At 42.7% G+C, this 13,216-nt stretch overlaps 1 protein-coding gene across 1 annotated transcript in view; it reads right to left on the bottom strand.

Moving 5' to 3' along the window:
• KNTC1 (kinetochore associated 1) overlaps positions 1-13,216 on the bottom strand; it is a 295,100-nt gene that overhangs the window by 47,516 nt on the left and 234,368 nt on the right. Inside the window, exons 48-52 of the mRNA XM_088449172.1 lie at positions 12,227-12,443; positions 12,076-12,149; positions 7,054-7,264; positions 3,473-3,585; positions 2,835-2,884 (exon numbers count right to left, since the gene is read on the bottom strand). Of these exons, the coding sequence (XP_088305298.1) occupies positions 2,835-2,884; positions 3,473-3,585; positions 7,054-7,264; positions 12,076-12,149; positions 12,227-12,443 (665 nt within the window). The remainder of the gene's footprint in view (positions 1-2,834; positions 2,885-3,472; positions 3,586-7,053; positions 7,265-12,075; positions 12,150-12,226; positions 12,444-13,216) is intronic.

Raw genomic sequence — 13,216 nt, 5'->3', positions numbered from 1 at the left:
ACAAAAGGAGGCTATGGGGGAGATGTATGAAGCTCAGAAGCAGTATCAGCACACATTATGAGCACTGATACCGCTTCTCCCCGATGTATGATCGGGGGTTGAGCTGTACATGACAGGGGCGCTATGACAAGGTGAATAAAGATTGAAGTACAACCTCATTATTTCTCTCCACAGGATCTTTAAGAGTTACAGACTGAGTTGTGGGAATAACAGTATTCCTAACCAACCTAGCAATAGGAGAACCTACCACAGGTGGAATTTCCCAAGGTTTAGTATCCTCTTCCGAAAAAGGATAAAGACAATTATATTTTTTCAGAATATGAAATTTTGAAACAGGTTTTAACCAGGCTTTTATATTTCCTAAAAATGCGAAAAGTCTGCGATACATGTTTCTTCTTATGTTTAAAAAAAGAAACTGCAATAGTCTTTGGAACAGATGCCTCCTGTAACTGCAGAGTTTCAATGGCCGCATCTATCATAGAAACTCCTGATTCCGAATGGGAGTCACCCTCCCATTTGAGGTGTCTTCCCAGTCATAATCCAATTATCATTCTTCCTGGGAAGAGGTAGCTGAAGCTTCTTCTATAGTAAAATCTACTGAGGAATGGCCTAAACGTCTTAACGGATGTGGCCCCTGCAGACGGTATCATTATTTAGAGATGTCGCCACCTGAGCGAGACAGTCTCATATTCTGGGCCCATCTGGGCTCTACCGAGGGATCAGCCATAAGAGGAGCTTGAGCACAGGGTATCATATAATTTTCCTGAAAGTGACGTAATTCACCTATGGCGTCCACCATAGATCTAGCCCAATAAGGCACCATGACTGTCAGCTGAACATCCCGGTAATGAAACCCCCTGTGAACAACCAGCACAAAGCGACCCTGGGTCTGTACCTTTTGCCAATTTTTTCTCACATTTTGTACAAGTATAAACCGTAACTTTTTTTTTTTTTTTTTTAGAGCCTTGTCTGATTTATCCATACTGAGAAAGAAAGACAAGTCTACTCCAAACAGATACCTGAATTCTCATAGAAAAAGTGTAGCCCTGAATGAAGAAGGGAGGTTAATCAAGACTTATTCACCCATCTGTTTAAATACAAAAAAACCCTGGCTCTTGAAAGACCACATTATTTGTCAATAAGCCAAAGGTAATTAAAATGTCACCCTCTCTGTATGTTACTGCCTAAATGTCAGAGAAAACAGTGCAGTAAAAATATGCTTATATATCAATAAGGCCAGGACACCAGGTTAAAAACAGAATAGTAATATTCCCAGTTTACTGCTTAGCTTGTCAGCTTCCATCCCCCAGTGTCTACACAGACTTCATCTTTTGTGGCTTTATACCTGGGGGGTGGAGGCGTGGCCGGCCGCAGCGTCCTGCTTATTCAGGACACCTGTAAATCATAGCCTCCGGTGTTCGCGGCCCGATGACGTCACCACTGCCTGACTACACACGCAACGGCGTCTACTCTCTCCAGCCACCTGCCTGATGACGTCACCCACTACACGATTACAGCAGCGCCATACTGACTCCGACCACCTATTTTCCCTTAGCCTCTGATATTTCCCAGAAACTACTTGTGGCCCAACTGATGATGTCACTGCAGTGCTTCTACACGTGCAGTGGCGTCCTGGAACCCGGCAAGCCCCTCTCTCCGTTAAAGGCAGCAGCATGTTGCTGCTCTGTAACTCCTCCGGTGTCTAAAATAAAGCTACCGGGGATTGAAGCAGTGTGGTGCCGTGGCAGCCCCTGGAGGTGTGAGACAAGCCGGCTCTACAGTACACTCCGAGTAACAACAACCCCCGGCCAATCTACTCAAAAGCAGTTTTCCGGGAAGCAGTATATGATGGCAACAAGATCTTTACACTCTGTAACAAATTTTATCTTTTTGCCTGCGGCCCCCTCAGCTGTGTGTCTGGCATGGAGAGAGACCCAGGAACTATGTAGTTTGGTGACTCTCCTAGGGGCCGTCTTTAGAATGGGATACAGGTTCACACAGACCTCTAATCTATATAACTCCCACTCTGTTAGCGCTTTTTGCCTGTCTCCTGGAATTAAGCACCCAAACTAAAATATTAAAATAAAGAAATAAAACCTAACTAAAGCTAGGATCCTATCTAGCCATTGCCTTCCTCCAAAGGCAATAAAAACACGACTGAGTTTATGGTGGAAGGGAAGGCGTTATATAGGGGGTGGGAGCCAGTGTTCAACTAGCTAGTGTCAGACTCCACCCTTCTCTAGGAATAACCCAGGTGTAAGGCATCCCCCAGATGGATGAAAAAGGAAATGGGCAAGTGCAAGGATCTGAGCAACTTTGACAAGGGCCAAATTGTGATGGCTAAGCGTTAATCTCCAAAATGGCAGGGACTATGGTTGACTTGTAAGCTCGGCGCCGTAAGTTTACGCCATCCTCAGATGGCGTAACGGTTTTATGCCTATGGAAGCATAATCGCAGGAGAGGAAGCTAACGATCACTCTCCAGCAGCCTCCGGAAGCTGACAGCACCCAGATACTGCCCAATTACTTTTTGGACACATATAGCCAGACCCATCAGCTGGCTTGACACAGATGGCAGCCTTGCCCAGAAACTGCCCAATTACTTTCTGGACATACTGTAAATACTTTTTGTTTTATATTTAACACCCAGATACTACCCAAATTCTTTTTGAACATACATACACTTTCGAAAAGCACCCAGTTACTGCCCCACTTGCTTTTTGGACACAAATAGCCAGCCCCACTTGCTATCCAGATACTGCCCCAGTTGCTGGCTGGACTGAGAGCCAGCCCAGTTACTGTCCCACCTGCATGCCAGGTTAGCCTATCACATACCTACTGAGGTCCTCATCATTTTGAATGTCACCAAATACATCTTTGTCTTTCTGCAAAAATAAAAGTCAAACAAGTCAATGGTGTGAAATAAAAATAAAGTTTTATAAACTTATAATAGACAGCTAGGGTATGAATGTCAGTTAAACATTTTGCATTCCAATAGAGTAAATGCGCTGCGTGACCTAAAGAATTGCTGCAAGCAATGGGCTTTTGATCCCCATGCTGAAAAACACGCTGATCAGTCATTAGTGCAGAATAATTGTTCAACTTTGGGAAAATATTAAAAGGCACTAGTAAGTCTCTAGTCTTACTACACAGCGATTATTTCTATAGTTTATATCTTCAGAAATGTGTTGTAAAGTGACCAAACTGTTCATTGCTGTAATTTAATAAATTGCAGTAATTTCACAGTTAAATTTCTATAGTGAGAAAAGTGTGAAGGGAGAGAAATGTTATTTTGTATAGATGAGACATTACAAATAGCATTGGTTATCTTCAATTTACAGTCTGTTTCATACAATACATTGTGACAAAGAAGAAGTGCAACTGCTGGACATGAATATAACGCTATGAGGTGTGTGAAGATTGACGTCTTTATAGGAAGCGAGATCCAGCATCTTGGTCTGTACAGTACTCACTGCTGCTTGTGGTAGTGTAGTTGGACAGAGCCATTTGTCAAGAAGAAGATCCCGAGTCTTGCTCATGTTCAGGTTGTTCACTTCTGATATTTGCTTTGCTACTGTGTGTATGTCTAGGGAGAAAAAGCAATATTCATATAAGACATAGTATAAAACAACCAAAGATTATAGAGAGAAATTAATCAAAAAGCATGAAGAGGAATAGAAAAGGTACTCCGAATTAAAAATAATTAAAATAAAAAGGAACGTCAGTGTAGTTTTAGCAAACACAAAACATTCATATATATTAACTAGTTAACTCTTTCAGTGCCACAGTATGCTTATTGATGAAAACATTTGCATGGATGCATGGACCATGCACATAAGAGCAATTTTAAAGGTTGCAATGCTAAGAAAGATAGGGCTTAGTGCAGCTTATGAAGTCAGTGCACATAATCAATTTGTAGAAGACAATACTTAATAAATAGGCCATATCATATAATAGAGACACCAAGAAAAATTACCATCACTATCATAACTACAGGCATGCTAAAGAGTCAGAGTAGGAAGACAAATAATTATTAACTCACAGCAACCTAAAGAAATTTGTAATATCAATAAAAACCTATGTGAATGCATCGTGGGAGACTGAAATTTGGGAATATAGAGCCGCAGCCAGGAATTTTCACTTCCTTTAAATCTGAGCTATGGTTGAAACTCTTCTACTTATATATCCCCAACTGACAAGATATTAATTTACCAAACCTTACAGGACAGAACAGAAGGGAACACAAGCAAAGAGAGAAAACAACTTATTCATAAAACTTAAAAGATTTAAATGAAGGTAACAGTTTTGCCACTTCCTCTATCATTGCTTATATTCTGGCATCCGATGAAAATTAAGTACACCCATGTCCTGTTGTCTGAAATATCCTGACATGCTCTCCATTCATTGTTGATGAATCTGTTTGATTGTTTTTCATTTTGATTATTTTCCTTCCTTGGCCATGTCCCTTGTTCTATCCTCGAAAGTAGGTGAGCTTTCAATCACAAAACACTGTGAACTTTTGTCAGTATTAACCATTCTGGATCCAACAGACATCATTTGAGCCTTTTTAAAGTGCTGGTTTTTGCAACCAGATCAGAGAGCTCTTGGTGTCTCTTGATAATTTGAAGCTGTGATCTAGAGCATTCTGCCTGTGATCCCACAGCTGGAGTTCTAGCTGAAGATGGTGCATGTGCCATCTTGCCCAGGTTGCTACTGCTATAGTGAAAGAGAGCATTCCCAACAGTTTGAGGCCTTTCCTTAGGGATACATGGACTGTATGTGATGCCACAAGCACAGATTCCCGAGACATCTTTCCACTGACAAAGTTATCTTGTTTTGTATGCTCCCAGAAAATCTATTTGGTTTGAAGAAAAGAGTTGACCTTGATATTGATTCACAATCAATTCATGTTTCTACAGAAAAGTTATCACCTGTGATGTCTGAACTTTTACTGTCTGTTCGGACTTTCATAACCCTAGGATGTCATCCAGATATGATGACAATTGGACACCTTGTTTGCTTAATTCAATTATTAAAGTCACTATTACCTTTGTGAAGATGAGGATGATGTTAGATCAAAAGGAAGACAAGTGAACTGGAGGCTCTGCCCCATGATCCAGAACCTTAGATCTTTTCAGTGATGTAGAATCACACAGAGGACGTGGTTCTGTCTGGACATGGAAAGCAAGTAACAGAATATGCTGGCCTGATCTCAAGCCATGCATCCTCATCAGGGGGCGGGTCGAAATCTGACTGCCCCTGCAGCTCATGCCTATTATGCAGCTCATGCCTATTATGTGTGTTAGAAGAGGAGTTCAGAAACATAGATGAAAGAGATCATGACATGTCAAAGGGGAACACGAAGACGGGTACTTTCACAATGAGTCAATGGATGAAGGGCAAGTTTTTGGATTAGACAAAGTATCTAATTTGAAAATATTCAAAGGACCCTGGGTGCAATAAGTGGAAATTTATTCTGGTTGTAGTAAATTGAGGCCAACCATAATCTATTGCAGAGGTGGACAACACAATTCCTGCAGTGGTCCAGCATTTAGAAAATTCTATAGTGCAACCTGGAGGAAACAGAGTTGTTCCAGAAAATTAAGAGAGGAGAAATGGGAGTAAAAAGTTAAAATTTGGCAGACCAGGTGTCCCACACTTTTAGTGGGCAATAAAGCAAGACTGATGTGTATCTTGGATGGAGGAAGCCGCCACACAGATAAGAGGGAGGTGAGGGCAAAGAATTTGACTTTTTATATCAACCCAGACTGGTGTTTGGAGGAGAAAAAGGTAGCCAGGACCTGCTCCAGATGGGAAGCCCTAAAAGTACAGCTAACATCTATGGGTCCTCTACCTCTTGCTAGGATTGGCATTTTAAGGATAGAGTTTGATTAGTAGAGACTTCCCATTCCACATGCATTTTGTGAACATTTCCTGATTATCCACAAACACTGAATGCAGGACAGCCAGCTGCAAAGAAAAGAGATTAGGATGTTGGGTAAGGACAATCATATTAATTGCAATGATCCTGCCCAGCCATGGTGTTACGAATTTTGAAGTTCAAAGTGGTTTCAAAGTATCTGGCTTTTGGAACTAGAATGCATCCAGTACTTGAACTACCACCTTTGAAGTGATTAATGACGTCTGACAGAGCCAGATGTTTTGTTAGGTCCATGGGAAGGCCAGTGGTGAAAAACAATATGGGTGGGGAATTACAGAAGTTGATTATATATACAGAATTACAAATCCTCTCTACGAAGCATCTAAAATGAAACTGATCCTGGAGAGAAGTACACAGGATACCACTTGCTTCCGTTTGGGCAACTTGGCTGTCATGACAACTGTGTTTGGTTGGGACCAGCATTAAGAGCCATGTCTCCTAAATATTTGACACCTAACAGAATTCTTTAAAGTCAGGAAAAGCTCTCTCAGTTGCTGTTTTTGGTTAAACACTCCAGAAGCTGCTCGAACCACTGCTCCACTTTGTAAGCGCAACTCAAGGCTAAAATGGGTCCAAGAAAGCATCTAGGTCCAAAATATACAGACTTAAGTATGGCCTCAAACTTTCTATGGATGTATCTGCATGCAAAATGCTACGTTAGTGCCACAGCCGCTGACACTGTAGCGTAGAATTTCGCATGCAGATACACCAGCAGTTGCACACAGAATACTGTATAGGCATTCCGCCTATCATTTTAATCAGCATGTGTGTTCTATTCACGTCGTTTCAGCACATGGCACTCACGCATTATGTATAATGCGACTTGTAGCGCACGGAGGATAAATGTATGTGGACACATCTGTACATGGATCCAAAGTAATAGATTAAATAAAGTTGTGGCACAGAAATATACAAGTAAGAAAGGTTGCCAAAAACTTTTCAATAGCTGAAATGAATAAAACAAAAAACTCTACGCAAAATTTCTTCTTGACATTTATATTAAAATAGAAAAAAGAAGGAAAGACGACTCATTGTTGGGGGCACTTCTTAATTTATATTAAAAGGATTTTCAAACTTTTCAAATAGATAAATCACTTTACTGTTTGTACAGACCTGGATAATCTCTGCCTGTTGGATTTTGTATTCTTTGCTTCACACTGCTATGTTCATAGAGTGACACAATTAAAGTAGCTGGTTTACCAATTTGTTTCAAAAATTCAGGAGTGTTTAATTTGTGTGTTATCAGCACATTTTCTGTGGCCGATCGCTGGTATTGCACACTTAACTTCTTTATTAGTACTTCAGATCTTTCATGAGCATCTTCCTTAAATGTAAAGAGAAACAAATCTCAGAAAAATAGTTAAATTAGCATGAAACGGTTTAAGAGTATTTTAGACAGTAATTTTAGAGCAAAAAGCTACACAATCAGAATGTATGAGCATGAAATGAACAATAATCTCAAATAATACGAGACTGGGTTAGACTAGATGTGATTTAGAGATATTATATATACACACACATATTAAATATATATATATATATTAATATATACACATACATACACACACACACTACTGTGAAAAAGTTTTAGGCAGGAGTGGAAAAAAGGCTGCAAAGTACAGATGCTTTCAAAAATAGTGTTTATTTTTATCAATAAACAAAACGCTAAACGAATGAACAGCAGAGAAATCTAAATCAAATCAATGTTTGGTGTGACCACCCTTTGCCTTCAAAACAGCATCAATTATTAATTTCTTCTAGGTACACTTGCACACAGTTTTTGAAGGAACTCGGCAGGGAGGTTATTCCAAACATCTTGGAGAACTAACCACAGATCTTCTGTGGATGTAGACTTGCTCAAATCCTTCTTGTAATCCAAGACAGTAATCCAAGTGATGTAGTGATGTAATCCAAGACAGACTCCATGATGTTGAGATCAGGGCTCTGTGAGGGTCATATCATCACTTCCAGGACTCCTGGTTTTTATTTATGCTGAAAATAGTTCTTAATGACATTGGCTGTATGTTTGGGGTTGTTGTCCTGCTGCAGAATCAATTTGGAGCCAATCAGACGCCTAACTGATGGTATTCATGAAGGTTAGAAGTAACTGCCTGCATTTCTCAGCATTGAGGACACCATTAATCCTGATCAAATCCTGATCGCTATTTGCTGAAATGCAGCCCCAAACTTGCAAGGAACCTCCCCCATGCTTCACTGTTGCCTGCAGACACTCATTGTGCCGGCTCACTTAGAAAGTGAGGCTTGGAATACAGCCGCATTGTGCATGCTAGTGGAGCCGCTATAAAAGGGGATCAAGATGTAGCATATATATTACCTTCTGAGGAGTAGGGGGCAATGACAATAAAAGGCATAGGGGGTAGAAGACAATACAAGACATAAGGGGAGGGCACATTAAAAGACATAGGGGGGTAGGCGGCAATAGAATATATGTGGGGGGAATCTAAAATTTAGGGGTGGGGGGCACAATACAGAAATCAGAAAAGGGGGAGTGCACACTATAGGACATACAGATTGGAGGGGGATGTAGTGTATAATATAGATCATATAGGTTGAACAGTACAATATAGAACATATGGATGGGGGGCAGCACAATGCAGGATATACAGGTGGGGGGACAGTACAACACATGACATACAAATGGGGAGGGGGACCAACAGCACAATGCAGGACGTCTATGGCCAGATCCCCTTCAGTTAATGGACTCTGATGTCATAATTTATTATCCACATAGACATCTATTGTTATGTAACATGTGCTGAGCGAAGCTTGTCCCCGAGGGTACAAGTTATTACTGTTGGTGGGCAGATACTACAAATGGGACAAAAAACCAGAGCTTTAAGGGCATGGAACCGCACTTCCACCCTCACTCGACATTACATCCAGGTCCATTAACTGAGGGGGATCTAGACCTAAACAATGTAGGACATACACAGAGACGGACAGCACATTGCAGGCATTTTCTATGAGGATGAATGGACAGAACAGTGCAGGACATACAGACGAAGGGGACGAAAGGCAAAGTACAGAATATACAGATGACAATTCCTGATTTTGTTTTCCATTTCAAAATGTAGAATTAACATCATATGCTGGCCATGGCCACTTTAGCAAAATTCAGTGGGGGAGGGTGCCGTAGCATAGGCATGCTCCTGGCATCATGGCTCCATGCTACACCTCTGACTCTGTTGTCTATCTGGGTGTTATGGTTGTCAATGTAGCAGTGTATATTATCCATATCCTTGTCCTGCATTGTATTGTATTGTACTGTAAGTCACTTATTTGTTTATGTATTTGTAAGGCGCTGCGGAACACTTGTGGCACCATATAAACAAATAATAATAATAATAATAATAATGCAAACAGTGGCGTAACTGCAAGAGGTGCGGCTGCTATGGTGCCCGAGCTGCCTCTGTGGTACACCGCACCCCCTGCACCCAGTCACGCGCACACGGTGGGCTCGGTCCAGTCAGGACCGCTGAGGGGGGCCCGGGTGTCAGCGGTGTTGATTTGGCGACATTTGGCAGTCAGACATGAAGAGAGAGTCCCGCCGGTTGCGAGGCAATCGGAGCTGGAAGTCCGGCAGCTTATCAGCAGTGGCGGCTCCTTATTGTCTTGCGACTGGCACCATATTTAAATTGCGCTAACGCTGTCTATCCATGTCAGTCGCTGACTGCTGGCGCCAGCTGTAATTAGCAGGCGGCCTGGCACCAAGTCCCCACCAGCTGGCTGTTGATGGCACACGGGTAGGAGAGAGGCTGCTGGAGGGACACAGGAAGGTGAGTTGCTGGGAAGGGGCATAATGTGTAAGGGGCACTACTATTGTGTGGAATAATGTGTTATATGTGGCATAATCTGTAAAGGGCAATACTAATGTGGTATAATGTGCAAGGGGCATTACTGTGTAGTGTAAAGGGCATTACTGTTTGGCATAATGTATAAGGGGCACTACTACTGTGTGGTATAATGTGTACAAGGGGTACTCTACTGTGTGGCATAACCTGAATGTGCTCTACGTGGCATAACATAAACAGGCTGTGTGTGGGGGCATGTTTTTTTTTTTTTTTTTACCTCGGGGGAGGGGGGGCTTTTAAGATCTTGCAATGTGGCCCACAACGTTCTAGTTATGCCCTTGCATCCAGACACAGAGGGCTGATAAATATATATGGCCACTTTAAAAAGGACTAACTCTGGATTTAATATACTGTAAACTTGCATGAGTCAGGCTTTCCTTAGAGCAGGGATGGGGGACCTCAGGCCCGGAGCCCGCATAAGGCCTACGGAATCATTTGGTTTGGCCCTCTGAGCTTTTTTCTGCTAGGCTCATCTGGCTAGCAGGGTGCCTAGAATGGTACCCTGCAGCCAGAATCTATGCAGCAGTGCACCCTGGAGCATCCTTAGGATGCTACAGACTGTCACACCGCTGCCCTTACAGCTCCCCAGAGCATCCTCAGGATGCTCCAGGCATTGCTGTAATCACCAGCAATTGTGGCCCCGCCGCCGTGTGATGTCACACGGAGGGGGCATGGCCTGCACAGGCTCGCAAATAATGTTATATATATCAAAATGGCCGTTGGTAGAAAAAAGGTTACCTACCCCTGACTTATGCGGGGCATACACGGCCAGATAAAATGTTTGTCAGACCGACAGACATTTTGTCTGGCAGCCGCAGATGTCCGCGGCATACACTGTGAGATTTCTCTCGCAGTGTATCAGCCCGACATCTGCGCTCCGCCCCCGGGGAAGGAGACATTTCCCTGTTCCTTCCTTAGGAAGGAACACAGGAAATGTCCGTCGGCCGCGGCTGGGCATACACTGCCCGATGCGGCCGACAGTTTACCGGTAAATATCGCATCGGACGGGCATGCTGGACAATCCGGCAAGGCCGACCAAGCAATATTTAACCCTCAGTCGCCCCCCCACAGGCTACAATTATCGGGGCGATCCGCAGATATCAGGCGGATCGCCCCGATAATTGTAGCGTATATGGCCAGTATTAGACACAGGTTAAAAGGATACTTTTGTAGCTTTCACACAGGTTTTTGGCAGGCTGCCAATTTCCACTGGAGGCAGCCAAAGAACGTGTGTATTTAAGTGTCCCCCCATTTTTTTTAGGGATTGCGTGACAGTGGGGATACAGTCATACTACCAACAGTCGGAATCACAACACCTGTCAGAATCTCGGCACGGTCACCCCGATGGTAAGTACTGCGGTTAGAGGGCAGGTTAGGGTTAGGCACTAGGGGCAGGCTTAGGGTGTGGGAGAGAGATTAGGCTTAGGCAACAGGGGGGGGTGGGGGGTGGATGGGGAAGGTAGAATTAGGCATCTGCGAGGGAGGGTTAGGATACTGACTGACAGGTGTCGGCATCGTGATCCTGTTGGGATTCTGACCGCCAGGATCCCCAGCACCGGCATCCCGCACCCAACCTGTGACAGTGTGTGGCCCTGACGAAGATCAAACCTAGGCAAAAACCTAATCCTGGTCATTAAAAAAAATACATGAACACTCACATTACTGTGACTTTGTGTGGAATCTTTTAAAAGCAAACAGATAAGTTAATATTTATTTCAATTTGGTACAGGTCAACTTGTAGTGATTTGCACCTATTGGTGGTGGTTACACAATATTGCACTAGGAGGCACCCTTGTTTTTGGTTTTATTTTAGTTTTTAAGGAGTTAGTGCACATCTGGACGAGGAGCTTAGCCGTCCTATACGTGTGAATCTTCCTAGGTGTGTGTGTGTGTGTGTGTGTGTGTGTGTGCGTGTGTGTGTGTGTATACATACACACAAAATTTGGATTGGAGATGGGGTCATTAGCTTTTTTTTCTTTTTTAGAAGGCAGAAAGCCTCTTATGCATCTAACTTTGCCGTTTGACTTTGCTTGGAGATCTCTGTAAAAGAACAGGGATTCCCTGTTACAAATGCAGAACTGCATAGAACATTGGCATTTAATAAACTGCATGTACTTCGAGTGCTGTATTTTATGAAGTCATGAATATTATGAATTCAGTGGATACCAAACACACCATCACATTTTTTTTTTATGTTTAACTCGTTTTGGAAAAATATATTTACTCTTATTAGCATATGTACAAGAGATACTGTTGTATTTACCTTTGGAGATATGTTCTTTTTCCACTTTTCAGCCAAAAGAAGACAAAATCTTAGTGCATGAATTTTATCTGGTCCTAGGAGAAATCAAAGATAATTTTATATTTTCAGTAAAAATGGCCTAGCAAAACAACGTTACCAAAGGCTAAGATACCTGTTGGAAGTTCTTGTGCAATCCTGTGAGCAATGGCTGCTGCCCACTCTGGGTTACTGATAGACTGAAGATATGACTGAATAGAGAGCACAGTCTTAGCCGTTTCCTTGTTATTGAGAGATGAGCATTCATTGTTCTTCATTTTTAGCACTTTGGGTCGCAAACTTTTTTCAAAAACATGCTTAACTGCAGTCATATATAAAGTGTCCAGTGAAACCTAAATATGGATAATCATTGTTAAAAGCAGACCTATCAACATACACACAGGTACACCTACACACAAAATACACATTAAACAGGTATTTGAACAAAAAGGCACAAAGTAACCTATATTACATTCAGTGTATTTTACAGCAGTTCTCTTCCATTTTTATTCATGTACAGATGTGCATGAAGTTAACCATCTTGTTGCCAAAAATAAATATAATAATAGTTAATGTTTGATGTTAGATTTTACAAATTTGTTTACTATACTTATAAACACACACACGCATATAAACACACACGCATATAAACGCGCGCGCGCACACACACACACACGGCCTGATTCAGAGTTGTAAAGTATTTCACAGACGCAGGGATGCGGCTGTGCAAAACCGTACAACTCATATGCAAATGCAGCAGGAGGCGTCTGGTCTTAATTAGGGATGAGCGGTTCGGATTCCACCAGAACGCTTTTCTGGTGTTCCCCGCGAGGATCAGTCATCCTCCTGACTTCGGATCCCAGCAAGAGGATCCGACGTCAGGGATCCACAAGTGTAGGGCAGACTGCCCTACACAGTAACAAACACAGAGTCGCCAGCGGCAGACTCTCATTGGCTGCTACGTCCTTGGAGGGAGCCGGCTGGAACTCACCCATGAGCTCCGCCTTCCGGCTCCCCCAGCTGCGAACGGCAGGAGCAGACGGCAGCGGTCTCGGCAAGAGCGGGGATTCAGGCAAGTTTATTTTATTTTTGTGTGTGTGTGTGTGTGTATGTAAGGGGCCGCTAC

This window comes from Taudactylus pleione, unplaced genomic scaffold (assembly GCF_031769625.1).
Source record: "Taudactylus pleione unplaced genomic scaffold, aTauple2 ptg000479l, whole genome shotgun sequence".
Lineage (NCBI taxonomy): Eukaryota > Metazoa > Chordata > Amphibia > Anura > Myobatrachidae > Taudactylus > Taudactylus pleione.
Note: the sequence above shows the minus strand (reverse complement) of the source record. Positions and strands in the feature narration are given on the sequence as shown.